Here is a 13,607-nt window from a genome sequence, read left to right as displayed (position 1 = left end):
AAGCTACATAAAATTGAAAACAAAAACAGTGCTGGCAGTAAGAGTGAAAAAAAAGAGGCTGAAGAAAAAAGCAGATGAAGTATTTGTCATTAAGTACGTATAACAAAGACTTTTTTTCAGCTACTAAGGAAAAAGTCAGATGATCTAATCCTCATGTTTTAGTAGTTTATTAGGTTGTGGTGCTGAAAGCGTGGCAATAATGCTAAAATTACAACTTTTGCTTGTTTTGTTTTTTTTTGTTTCTCAAAATATTATAACTTTTAGAAATAATGTATGGATTTTTAAATATTTCAAGTCTATACTACTAAAATTTTTACTCATAATGTTACAAGTTTATTTTCATAAAATTTGTAGTTTTGTCTTGGAATATTTTGACTTTATAAATAACTACAGATTTTTTCATTTATGTGCATTTTATTAAAAAAACATTTTTAGAATGTGTCAGGGGCAAATAAAAGAATAGCTGCAGGCCGCAAATGGCACTTTGGACTCCCCTGCACTGAACTAACAATGTTTCTACATCACTGATGATTCCTTTAGCCACTGGACCACAGTCAGTAGGGTATGATATCGCCACACAAGACAGATAACATGGCATGAACGAACAGGAAATTCAACCACATTCCCGCTGCCCTTTTGTCCAGAACCAAACCCGAGGATAAAACTGAATTCAGAAGTAAAGATTTTTTGATGATATAGAATTGCCAAGACAAATGTACATACTAACTGAAGGATTATAACAATTCAGTCAGTTCAGCTTCTTGTCTCTTTCAACGCCGTCTCCGTTGTACTCACATGCTAGTAGCAGGCTCAGCTTCCGCGCGCTATGATGCTGAGGTGGCTTTTAGATCAGTGTCAGTGCATTGAGGAGCGGAGGAGTCCCAGGATGCGATTGTGAGGAAAAGCATGAAGTGTGCATAAAAGTGTTCAGAGCACCTCCACATGTGATAATTCCCGAGTATAAAGATATGAAAGTATGTGTTTAGATATGCAGAAAAAAAGTATGTGTGCATGTAAAATCCAGTCCAGTGATGCTCGTCTGCAACAGAAACAACAGATGCTAACTCTCTCTCTACTGTGTGCCTCTTGTTTGCTCTCTCCTTCACTGGTGTTGCTCCTCCCACTCTGACAGCAGCTTGCTTGAAGGCAGACACACACACACACACACACACACATGCACACACTGCACACGCTGTTTCCTCAGGTCACTCATGCAGCAGAAAGCGGAGGTGATGCCAGGCTCTCCTGCCCTACTTTGGCCTAAGGAATCAGGCTACCCACCCACACACATTTCAGTAAAGCTTGACCAAGCATTTTTGATTTTGATTAGTTTTGGGTTGAGTGTTAATTAACTACTCAATATTGCAACAGCCTGTCCTAAATAAAAATACAGTTAGCTGTAAATATCTCCATCTTTGGAGAGACACAATTGTCTCCATCAAATCCTCAGTTGGTCCTAATTACAACCCACTGCAATTTTCACATTTTCACATTGCAGACCAGAAAAAAATGATCACTGATTGCCAGTGTCAATAACATCATTACTTACATGAACAAACAACTCATGTTAGAAGAAGACAAGAAGAAGAAACAAGACACGTACAAGGCAGAAGAGGAGAACATGAGGAAATGGAGAAAGACAAGGGGGAGGGGTGATGACAAGGACTAATGGCTCTCAGGCTCATATTCCTTCAATCTCTCCTTCCTTCATTTACCTCTACAATCTATGGTCCTCTTCAGTCTCCCAAGAGGAGCATTGTTCCCTCCGTTGCACCCTCCCTTTTTTTTTTGCATTATGCAGGAAGTGTGCAAGCCACCCAAATTCCAATTTTCATCACAGGTAAATGTGTGCATTGCACCAGAACTGTGTGTCCTTTTCAGATCCCATTGTTTATACCCACTGCCAAGCCTCGCGTAGGGAGAAAGAAATGTCATGAGCAGTACGTACTCTACTGTATATCTACTGTAAATACACTCTATGCTCCAGTTGGACAGAGTGCATTGAGAGAGCAGCCGTATCATTATTTCCACGGGAATAAGTGCAGTATTTCATCCACAACTGTGACAAACAAAGGACAAAAATAATCCCTAGGAGACAAATAATAGTCATCTTGACACTTACATTTAATTGAAGCAACACATTGTAGTGTAACGTGTATATACCAGGCCATATTTCCACAACTTTATGTGTGAAAGCAAAGCCGAGAGCTTCAGTTAATCATCTACTTAATGACAACACACAACCACACACACATATGCACTTGCGGTGTAATAAGCATACTACCAGAAGTAGACATAATCCTCAGTGCATCACCTTCGTATTACCGCAGACAGACATGGACTGTGTGTGTCGTGTGTACAGTGCGTGGCAATGACAGTTGTGTGTAATCCCAGTGATTAATACTGCCGTCAAACAGAAGGCATTACCAGTCCCACACCAAAAAATCAAATGGGAGGCGATCACAATTTTAGGTCATTACTGTTTTCACTTTTGGGTTCTAAAAGAACCATTCATTAAATATGGTTTATTTAAAAGGAGAATATCTCCAAGAAAGCTGAACAATCCTAAATATGCATTCTGACTTAATAAACCTTCATTGAGAGTGACCCCTGACTTACGTATATGCACAAAAGCAGTGACCTGCATCATTAAACCCTGCTGGCATACCTTTAAAACAGAAACTCAAATTGGGATCCGGGACCCCAACAAGTCTGCAAGCCATAAGTTGGGACCATTTTTTTTTCGATAAATTAAGGTGCTTGAAAATGTATCTGTGTCAACATCAGTTAACACACACACATGCATTAGGTGTGGTTGTTGTCAGCCAATAACAGCAATTTAGCAAAGTTGAGCTACTAATGTCAGCTATTTTGGAATATGTAGTGTATCATAAATACACAATGATTCCAAATTGTTGTTTGCGCCTCTCTGAGACTGCTTTTGTGTACGTACATATGAGAAGCAGATGAGGGAAAAGCACAAACTGCAGTCATTTTAGTTTAAAGGGATAGTGTGGATATTTTGACATCTCCATCAGCAGTGTAGTGCATCAACAGTGATGTTTCCCCAACTTCATCCCGTGTGGAAAGTAGTTCCGGCCAGTTACTGGCGTCTCTTAAGTTAAGTATTTTGCTTCTCAAAACAACATGCGTTCAAAAGAGTAATACATTTCATCAAAGAAAATATGACATACTTTGTTATAACCTAACTGGTACTGCTGGTGGAATATTTTTAGGCTTCCTGCAAATATTTAGTATCTTAAAATCATAATAAGATCATAAAAAAAGGCACATTATAAAAAAGCCTATCAGCACACTTGCTCTACATACCAATCAATCTAAACAAATGCAGCATTATGACTGTACTCTTCTGCTGTATCAGCAACAAGCAAATACTTCTGTGTACACATATACACACGTGCACACCCACATACACACACTCTGATGGCACTACATCCATGTCATACTGTGCTGTGTTTGACGACAGCAGGTAATGTTCCTAATATAACCTCCACAAACAAACAAACACAGTATGAGACACACTTTTTCCTCTCCTGGTGGAGGTTATTAGAAGGGAGTATCTATGTGTGTTCATGTGCAGGAGGGAAACAGAGGGCGCACCGCAGGTCACTTCTCAGTATTGCTACGGGAACCGGACAAACATGGAAACACACATACGCACAGTGCACCCCAACACCCAGCATGGACAGAAGGTTTAATAAAGAGCTCATTCTGCAGTCACCAGTCAGGTTTACAGGAAAGTCACGACACTGAACATTTTGCAGGCAATGCTAAATATACATAAAACAACAAAAATACCAAACAAAAATCTGAACAAAGTGGTTCTACACCTGTGCAAGGCTCAAGAGTACCGTTTATATGCAGGATGATGCTACCAACTAACTGAAAATGAATTTTAAATCAAATCAGAATCTATCTTGGGATACAAATTCCATTTTCCAGCTTTACCAGCTTTTAGCACTGTTATTCAGAATCATCTCCCTACATAAATAATACATAGCTAATGGCTCAAGAGATGCACACATGACCTCACAAAACATACACACTTCCACTGTTACTCAATAGCCGGGGGACCAAGAGCAGTTTTCCAGCAAGTGTGGGTATATGCTTGCATGCATGTCCGTGTAAGTGATATTCTCAGGACCCCACCGTACAGCATCCCATTAGCTGAGGCTCAGTCGTCAGTTATAACCTGGTTGCCTAGGTTACAAGCTTGTCAGTCACTCCCAGCAGACAAACACCCAGGTCGATGCATGTTGAGACACATATAATTGTGTGGTGTATCTTGCAGGGGTTATATTATGGAAAACCCTGAGTGTTTTTTTCTTATCATATCAAATCATTTGTTGAAATTTAGGCCCTATTTTGATGTAACAATTAAGCTAATTTACACAGGACTGCCCGAGACAAAGGCAGTTATGACGAGCAACAAGAGAGGAAAAATGTTTATGCTGATATCAGGCCGACATTTGTAGTTTTAATCCATTCAAAAAAGAGAAACATGATCCAAATTCCCTCTGTACTCATACACGACATATTGTACTTTGTACTTTGAATGGCATCACTCACCTTCTGGTCTATACTGTGCAACAATGGTGACAGTTTGCCCGGCGTTCTTTAGTGCTGCAGCTGCCTGCTCATGCGTTGCACTTGACAGGTCTACACCATTCACCTGGAGCCGCAGACACATATTTTCACGTAAAATGCAAGGCCATGTCTTGGTACTGTATGATAGAATTAAATACAGCATCAACAGTTTTACACTAAAGATGCCTAGACCAGGGGTGGGCAAACTTTTTGACTCGCGGGCCGCATTGATATGACAAAATTTACGGGGGGCAGACTATATATTTTACACGTAACAGTCCACCTGGTATTATTGTATCTGTAAAATTGTCATGCAATCTGCTATTATTATTTATTATTTTATATTTCTATTTAAATATTTTAAAAATAATAAAATATTATAATAATTACAATAAAATTAAAATAATTATTATTGTATTATTATTATGTAAAATATGCAAATATAACAATAATATTATATATAATTAATATAATAATTAGCATTAATATAATAATTATAATAATCATAATAGTTCTAATAATGATTATAATAATCTAATAATAATCTAATAATAATAATAATAATAACAATAATAATAATAATAATAATAATAATAATAATAATAATAATTATTATTATTATTATTATTATTATTATTATTATTATTATTATTATTATTATTATTATTATTATTATTATTATTATTATTATTATTATTATTATTATGTGCTTGTGTCCCTTTTTTCAGGAACACTTTGTAAACAACAGACCATGTCAAAAAACGAAATTGATAAAACCATCAAAAGTTTGGCTCAGGCCATGATGCCAGGTTGTATGTTGAGTTTAAATGAAATACTTTGGAAAGATTGGGCGGGCCGTATTCAAACACTTGGCGGGCCGGATGTGGCCCCCGGGCCGTAGTTTGCCCACCCCTGGCCTAGACTATTTGCCAAGTCTACTATAGATACTGTAACTGTAATATACTCTATAACATGGTGTTGGTTGATATGTATATATAACACATACCGAGAGGATCCGGTCTCCCTTGTGGAGTTCCCCACACAGATCAGCTGGACCACCTGCTAGAATGAAGGAGATGAAGATTCCCTCTCCATCTTCCCCTCCAACAATGTTGAAACCGAGACCTGTAGATCCTCTCTGGAGCATCACACGCCTGGGTTCCCTGGTGGAAAATAATCCCACAGGAATGTCAATTCTGAATAAACTGCGTGACAAATTTCTGTATTCATAATGTTTCTACTTATATTGGCAGTCACATGGTTGTTTTTTTCTTTAACCCAAATAAATGTTTATAATTTAAATTATACACTATAATGTGTACATTTATTAAGATTGTAAAATAACACAAACTAGCCATTTTAAGAGGTACAATTATGTGCAATTATTTAAGGATGTAAGGAAGCACTGTATGTATTATACAGTTGATGCATGGAAATAGATCAATCTCCATATTGCCCAGTAGATGTCAGTATTTTATCATCTTTTATTTTGTTGCTCATCCATCTTCACACCATTTGTGCATCAGCATAAACTTCAGCCTCAGGATCTAAGATCCATCAACAAAACAAAGCAAAAAGACAATGAACAAAAAAGTTTGTCATCTGAGTTGTGTTGAACTAATCTGGGTTTTATTTTGTTCGTTACAAACTACTCTAAGTGTGTAAACTTTGCACATTAATGGGACTGTTAGCAGATTCTACAAGCTGCCTAGACGGCACCAATATTTGAACATACGTTCTTGCTTTGAATATGTAACCCAGGCCAAAGTAATACATATACACACAAACAGGTTATGTTTGTTGTAAGTGAATAATAGTAATTGGACAATGTTTAGTTATTAATGTTAGCTATCATTGAATTAATTCAATATATAATCACACAATGACTACAACCCGTGAGCACGCTACAGACATGCAGTCATGCAATTTAATTTGTATTTGTGTAAAATATTGAACCGATGCCGGCCTGCAGTTGTCTTCTGATACTTTTTGGTTTCTAAAAATGTATTTTGCCATACCTTACATACATTAATTCATTCATTTTCTACCGCTTATCCTCACAAGAGTGAGGATGCTGGAGCCTATCACAGTTGCCTTCGGGCAAGAGGCGGGGTACACCCTGGACTGGTCGCCAGCCAATCACAGGGCACATATAGACAAACAACCATTCACACTCACATTCATACCTATGGACAATTTGGAGTCGCCAATTAACCTAGCATGTTTTTAGAAAGTGGGAGGAAGCCGGACTAAACGGAGAAAACCCACACATGACGTCGCATACAGTCTCTTTAATATAATTCACCATGGGGGTTAAATATATTTTACACCAATCATTAATGACATGCTGCAAATGACATTATTCACATCACATGTGAAAACTGCATGTGATTTCAATATAACTCCAAAATGATGTTGGTTGCTAATATACAGGTTTCTCTGGAAATTTCATACAATAATGTGTTTTGTTTTCTGTGGTATAGTTTCCGTAAGTCAAGATTATATACTTGCATGCAATGTGCACCCATGCTAAAACAATGCTAAGGCCAAGTAACCAACTTAAGAGAGAATCGATTGAATGTGATTGAATTTCTTTATATGTATGTACAGAGACAGATGCAAGTTGAAATGAGTAAATCACTGGAGATTATTTAAAATAAATAAAAAACTTGATACACTACATGACCAAGACAGCAAATGAAATAAAAGAGACAATAAGATGGGGACAAACAAAACAAGACTGAGAAAAAAGGCAGACATCAAAATGACCATCCTGCAGCCAGTCTGCAGCTTATCAGATTTATTATACTCCAAACATTCTGATTGGCCAAAAGGATTATGACGAAAGGAATCATATTCTGGTAACCACGGTGACGCCAGTTGAGTGACGTGGATTTTGATAGGCTGTAATCCTTCCATTAAAATGGATTAAAGACAGTAGAGCAGCACTGAGAGTGTATGTGTGTACGTATATGACCTCAGTTTACATGCCAGATAAAAAATTTGGATTGCCATCTGCCAAACACACTCATATATCCACACACAACCATAGCCCAGTTAGCAGGGCGGACAGAGGTCAGACTTTGAATTTGGGCTCTCTAGGAGAGAAATGACATGTCCTCAACATCACTACATAATTATGTTATGAAACAAATACTTTTCTCTTTCATATATGTACATGTGTTACGTACCTTGTGACATCATCATCCACAGTCATGGACCTGGGCATTGGCGAGTATCTAGGTGTGGTCAGTGGGGCAGGGCTCACAGACTGACTTCCACTCATGTAGGGACTTACATGGTTGTCCTGATGTGGTGGGTAGGCTGAAAAAAAAACAGTCTCATTTTTATCAGTGTTATAATCCATTTTATGTGCTCATCTTAGCAGCAACAACTGCAATCAAGAGTGTGCAATAATTTGCAATGAGTCTCCTACAGCGCGGTGGAGGAATTTTGCCCCATTCATCTTTGCAGAATTGTTATAATTCAGCCACATTGGAGGGTTTTCCAGCATGAAACGCCTTCATAAGGTCATGCCACAGCATTTCTGTAAGATTCAGGCCAGGAGTTTGACTAGGTCCCTCTAAAGTCTTCATTTGGTATTCTTCAGCCATTCAGAGGTGGACTTGCTTGTGTGCTTTGGATCAGTGTCCTGCTGCAGAAGCTAAGTTGGTTTCAGCTTGAGGTCACAAAATATAGCCGGTCAGTCTCCTTCAAGATTCAGAATTTGTGGTTCCATTCATCACAGCAGATCCTGAAGCAGCAAAACAACCCCAGACCATCACACTACCACCACCATATTTTACTGTTGAAGTTCAACTTTTGTCTCATCAGACCACAGAGTATTTTGCTAAAGGTCTTGGGGATCATCAAGATGTTTTCTTGACAAAATTGAGTCAAGCCTTAATATTCTTTTTGTTCAGTAGTGTTTTTTTTCTTGATTCTTTGCCTTGCAGGCTGTTTTTGCCCAGTGTCTTTCTTATGGTGGAGTCATAAACACTGACCTTAACTGAAGCAAGTGAGACCTTCAGTTCTTTGGATTTGTTGTGGGGTCTTTTGTGACCCATTGGATGAGTCGTCACTGCGCTGTTGGGGCGATTTTGTGGGGTAATTTTTGCTGGGAAGGTTCACCTCTGTTTCATGTTTTGGCCATTTGTGGATAATGGCTCTCACTGTGATTTGCTGGATCCCAAAGCTTTTAATATCAGTTACCAAGGGGGTGATCACTTCTTCACATCGTCATGTAGGTTTGGATTTTTTTCCTCTCTTAATAATAAAATTTCATATAAAAACTGCCATTTACATTTGTTCCAAAGAACAAATTTGACAGTGATGCCGAGTAATGCATCTGCTTAGTTAGTTCATATGTGAACAAAAATATGAATACATGTATGTACTCACAATTGGTGACATCAGGAGGAGGGAAGTTTTCATTGATGAATACAGAACTGTGTTTGGCCACACGAAGATAAACAACATCGGGGGTCGACTTCAGAGCAGCCACTGCTTCCTCGTGAGATACTTCTTCCAGGCAAGAGCCGTTTACCTTGAGACACATGAAGAAAATATATAGCATTAAAAAAGGTATAATCTGAAATGATATTTTGATCGTGATAATGCTTTCATTTGATAAAAGATTATTATTTTTACATTAATAAATATTATCAGATTATACAATTTACATGGAAAGACATAATTCAATGGATCAAAATTTGTAAATGAAATACAATTAATGGAAAGGGAAGAAAGCGAGAAAATAGAAATTACAGCAGAAAAAATTTACTTACAGCTACAAGTTTGTCCCCTATCTGGAGCCGTCCATCTTTTTGTGCGGCCCCTCCCTCAATGATCTTTGTCACATAGATGCTGTTGTCCCCTGGAACGTGTTGATTTCCAACTCCTCCAGCTATACTAAATCCCAGCCCTGGAAAAAACAATCAACACATTGCACCTAAACCAGAGAAGAATTATTGTAATTGGAAATTTCAGATCGAGATTGGAGACCAGAAATTGTACCAGAAATCTCAAATTCCGACTGCATGTGTAAGTAGTATAATAGTTCTTTGCTTGTAAAGGGTTTGGAAGCTAAATCATTCTATTTAAATGTCTTCAACAGGGATAGAGTAACTGCAATAACTGAAAAGATTCAATACAACATATCTGCTTCCACTCACCTTAATAAATGATTTTTAATGCAATGGTTTACTGTGTAGCTAAAACATAACGCAGTGGAACCTTGGTTAGCGTACGCTCTGGTTAGCATATTATTTGGTTTTCAAAAATGTACGTAAATACTTTGCCTCGGTTCACATACATTTCCCGGTTCATGTACAATATGACACACATCTTGTCATGTTATTACATATTAATACATTGGGTGAGTCCGACTGTGTCGGTGACATATTTTTATCACAAAGCATCCCTGTTAGCAGCCTGTTATTAACATGGAAAGCGGAACTAGCTCAATCACCTGTCTATGACATCATTGGTAGTATGCTAAATAAAATAAATATAATAAAAATAACCCAAAACAAAGCCAAACAAAGTTGAAAGTGCTAGCATTTTGATAAAGAAGGTGAAACACGATTGAATTCAAGAAATTTCTCATGACAAAGGATGACAGTGTCACCCCTGAGGATATCTCCTCCTCCCTTGCTGCTGCTTCATAGCCGTGTTGTGACCTTAAACGTTCATGTATCCCTGATACTGTATTTTTGAATTGTATCGGCATTATAACTATTTTCAAAATTGTGTTTTTGGTGTCTGGAACGATTTACCTGCATTCGCATTATTTCTTATGGGAAAAAATTACATTTTGGTTTGAGTCTGACTTTTTGGAACAGATTAATGACGCTAACCAAGGTTCCACTGTAAATACTCCATGTTTTGATTGTGATTATTTGTGGTATTTCTTCACCTTTGGGGCCTTTCACTAGCTTTATATCCATGATTCTATCCGTGAGACTCCTCTTGCGTCGTATACACAGTCTGACCAGACCTCCAGCCTCCTTCAACGCCTCCACGGCCCCGCTGTGGGTCACTTCTCTGACATCTGTCTCATTTACCCGGACTATACAGTCATTCACCCTGCACACAAACACGGGATGCATCTTATGAGCTACACTACATGGAGTGTAGAAAACATGTGAACAGTGTGCGTTTGTGTGTGTTTACTTGAGTCGTCCATTCTGGGCCGCAACACCTCCAGGTATAATCTTGGTAATGAAGATGGACGGGTCTTCTCCAATATGGGGATTATCAGTCCCTCCTGCAATACTGAAGCCCAAGCCCGAGTTACCCTAAACAAAGATAAAGATTGCATGTTCATGAAAACAAGTCAGTGTTTCATCAAAACTAAACATTATTTATCTTTATAAATGCATCTTGCAATGGTGTCTGATGTTTTGAACTGTCTATTTCTGCCAAAATATGGTGGTTGTTTCAAATGTTCCTTTCAAACTCTCAAAACAAATCTGTTGTTCAACAGACAGCAACGATTTTCTGAAATAAATCTTTTCTGTGTATATTTCTTGTGCTCCTTGTTACTGGGTATGAATGTGCGTAATTTTTGTGTCTCTGTTTGCATGTACATCCATAGTGTTTTTAAAGCACAGCCAGTCAAGCAGACATATCCAGGTCACAGGAGAATAGACTGAGCGAGAAGAATTGCGAGAGAGCCTCGGGGTGAGACAAAAGGGAGTATAATGAGAGAGGGGACAAGAGGATCACAGAAAGAAAGCGGAGAATGATGGAGAAGCAATAGAGAGGTTAGTAAAATAGGGTTCGTAAATTTAGCAAAAAAAATGTCAGATGGTGAGAAAACTGAAACGATACCGTCCACTATCATAGTTAACACAAGGCAAGTGGTGGATTTTTTTTTGTATTAAAAAAAATTAAAAATTGCTCATGTTTGTACTAGTCTGATGTTCTGTAGCATGGATAGGGAGTTGCATGTTCTCTTTACCCGCTCCATTGTGATTTCCTCATATTCATAGTCTGCTTCTGTTCCATTGACCTGTTTGAGACAACAATTGGAGAGCAAGTGACAGAAATTACATACAGAAAGACACAGAAATGCTTTTACAAAAAATTTAAAAATCTCTGCTAAAAACAGCATAGCGGTAGAAAAACATGGCTGAAGTACAGAGGCTGGGACTGACGAGACTACATAGGACAGCTGAATGAGAATATCCACAAGATGGGAAATAATCTGGTTCCAGTTACAGTGAGGTACCCTGCCTCACACCCTTTTTGTATGATAATAATATATATGATTATCTTATTTTAGCATCCTCTCTAATAAAAGAAAATCTTAAAATGTACACAGCATTCATTTTGATTTTCAGCATGGGAGTGAACGCACACTCGTCCGCATATGAATGGCATCCCCGTGGTCTGTATAATCTCCCTGTCAGTAATCTGTGTCCATGCGCAGTGCCATTAGTTTTGACTGTAAATTTCTATCGCAATCTATCATTAGCCACCATGTTCAATATGTCAGAATTCTCTGCCACCCAGACAAATATAACTATAAACCTACATCACATTTACTGTGTTATGATAATCTAAATAGTCCATGTGAAATGCCTGTTTCTTATCAACATATTTTGCTTTTTTTAAAAAAAAAAAAAGCTAAAAAAGTTACTGAAAAAAACACAATTATTAAGTGAGACTTTATGAAAGAGCTGTAACTCCCTGGATTTTGTTCCAGGCAGTCAATTGGGGAGTATTTTCGCAGTAATTACATAATAAACTTAGCTAACAACGACAGACACTGATTTGCTGTGGCAGCTGGCAACCAGTAAAATGACATCTGGGCTCATGCTATTCTGGACTTACCATTTAACCAAAGAACACTGTTTTCCACAGGGAGAAATATTCAAATTACCTTATTTACAAGTATTACTACTTTTGAAATGGACATGAGGGCAGTGATGGGGTTTTAAATTATACATAAACAACTTGTGTAAACATTTTATGCGTGGAATGATTAAAAGAGACGATGGATGGATGGATGGAAAGTCACACAAATGTAAATAGCACGCAGTGATCCTTAGCATTCAGTTGTGTCATTTAAATGCTTTGGCCAATGAACTAAAACACATATATAAGGCATTCATAATATGCATTCAAAGATGCTGTGAATAATATGTAGTAAAATCACTAGATATCATGTTACTATTAATCCCTAACAAAAAATCCCTCATGAAAATACAAGCTGCTGTTGCTGCAGTTACCTGAGCTAAGCTAAAACTCAACTCTGAACCCTTTATGTCACTTCCTGTCCACTTGCCACTCAGAACCCCTTGGGTACCAACACACATGAGCAGTAGTCTTATTTACATTTTAAAGTACTTGTTGTCTTCAATGTTCTGTTATTAGGTCTACTATATTGGGTAATACAAGTGTAAAGGTGACTATAGGGCTGCTAGTTCATGACAGTGCTCTAATTATGTTAAAAAACTAGATTTAGAAGGTTGTAAACAGGTTTTTTTATACTATTAAATTTATAACTAAGAAATCACTTATCACTTATGATAAATAAAAGGGATAACTGTGTAAATTCTGTGTAGCTTTAAATTTTAGCATAAAGATGATGAACATAGAAAGTTCTTAGAAAGTTCACCTGCCTCTCGTACTAAGTCAACTGGGACAGGCTCCTGCTAACCTGTGATCCTGACCAGGATAAGCGGCATAGAAAATGATGCTGAGGATGAATGAGTATACTACTCGGTCAAACACTACAGTCATCGTGTACTGTGCGTACAACCGTCATAGCCTTTCCCGAGTAGATCTTTGTATAGCAAGACAATAACCCACATCAACAATAATCACTGAAATGTTGCACTTAAAAAAACTCAATTCAGCATCACTGATGATACATATATATTATTCAATACTCACATAAGGGGGAGTGTCGACACTGTCTGTGTTGACCACCACGGGAGGGGGATTGGCCTGCAACAGGAAACAAGATAAAAGAGTTACAATTAATGATG

General features: G+C 37.8%; 1 protein-coding gene across 9 annotated transcripts in view; it reads right to left on the bottom strand.

Annotated features, from left to right (window-relative positions):
- Nucleotides 1-13,607, bottom strand: part of LOC131130024 (discs large homolog 1-like protein) — a 68,182-nt gene that overhangs the window by 13,835 nt on the left and 40,740 nt on the right. For 8 of the 9 annotated variants that reach the window (XM_078789996.1, XM_058074064.2, XM_078789998.1 and 5 more), the window contains 9 exons: nucleotides 13,513-13,566; nucleotides 11,573-11,623; nucleotides 10,783-10,907; nucleotides 10,526-10,695; nucleotides 9,396-9,532; nucleotides 9,010-9,154; nucleotides 7,800-7,932; nucleotides 5,615-5,771; nucleotides 4,591-4,693 (listed from right to left, as the gene is read on the bottom strand). In XM_078789996.1, the coding sequence (XP_078646122.1) occupies nucleotides 4,591-4,693; nucleotides 5,615-5,771; nucleotides 7,800-7,932; nucleotides 9,010-9,154; nucleotides 9,396-9,532; nucleotides 10,526-10,695; nucleotides 10,783-10,907; nucleotides 11,573-11,623; nucleotides 13,513-13,566 (1,075 nt within the window). Of the gene's footprint in view, nucleotides 1-795; nucleotides 1,058-4,590; nucleotides 4,694-5,614; nucleotides 5,772-7,799; nucleotides 7,933-9,009; nucleotides 9,155-9,395; nucleotides 9,533-10,525; nucleotides 10,696-10,782; nucleotides 10,908-11,572; nucleotides 11,624-13,512; nucleotides 13,567-13,607 lie in introns of those variants that run through there. The other variant, XM_078790003.1, reaches the window with a different exon arrangement.

Source organism: Doryrhamphus excisus, linkage group LG4, assembly GCF_037039965.1.
Source record: "Doryrhamphus excisus strain RoL-2023G ecotype Guam linkage group LG4, RoL_Dexc_Guam_v1.1, whole genome shotgun sequence".
Classification (NCBI taxonomy): domain Eukaryota; kingdom Metazoa; phylum Chordata; class Actinopteri; order Syngnathiformes; family Syngnathidae; genus Doryrhamphus; species Doryrhamphus excisus.
This window is presented reverse-complemented; position numbering and strand designations above follow the sequence as displayed.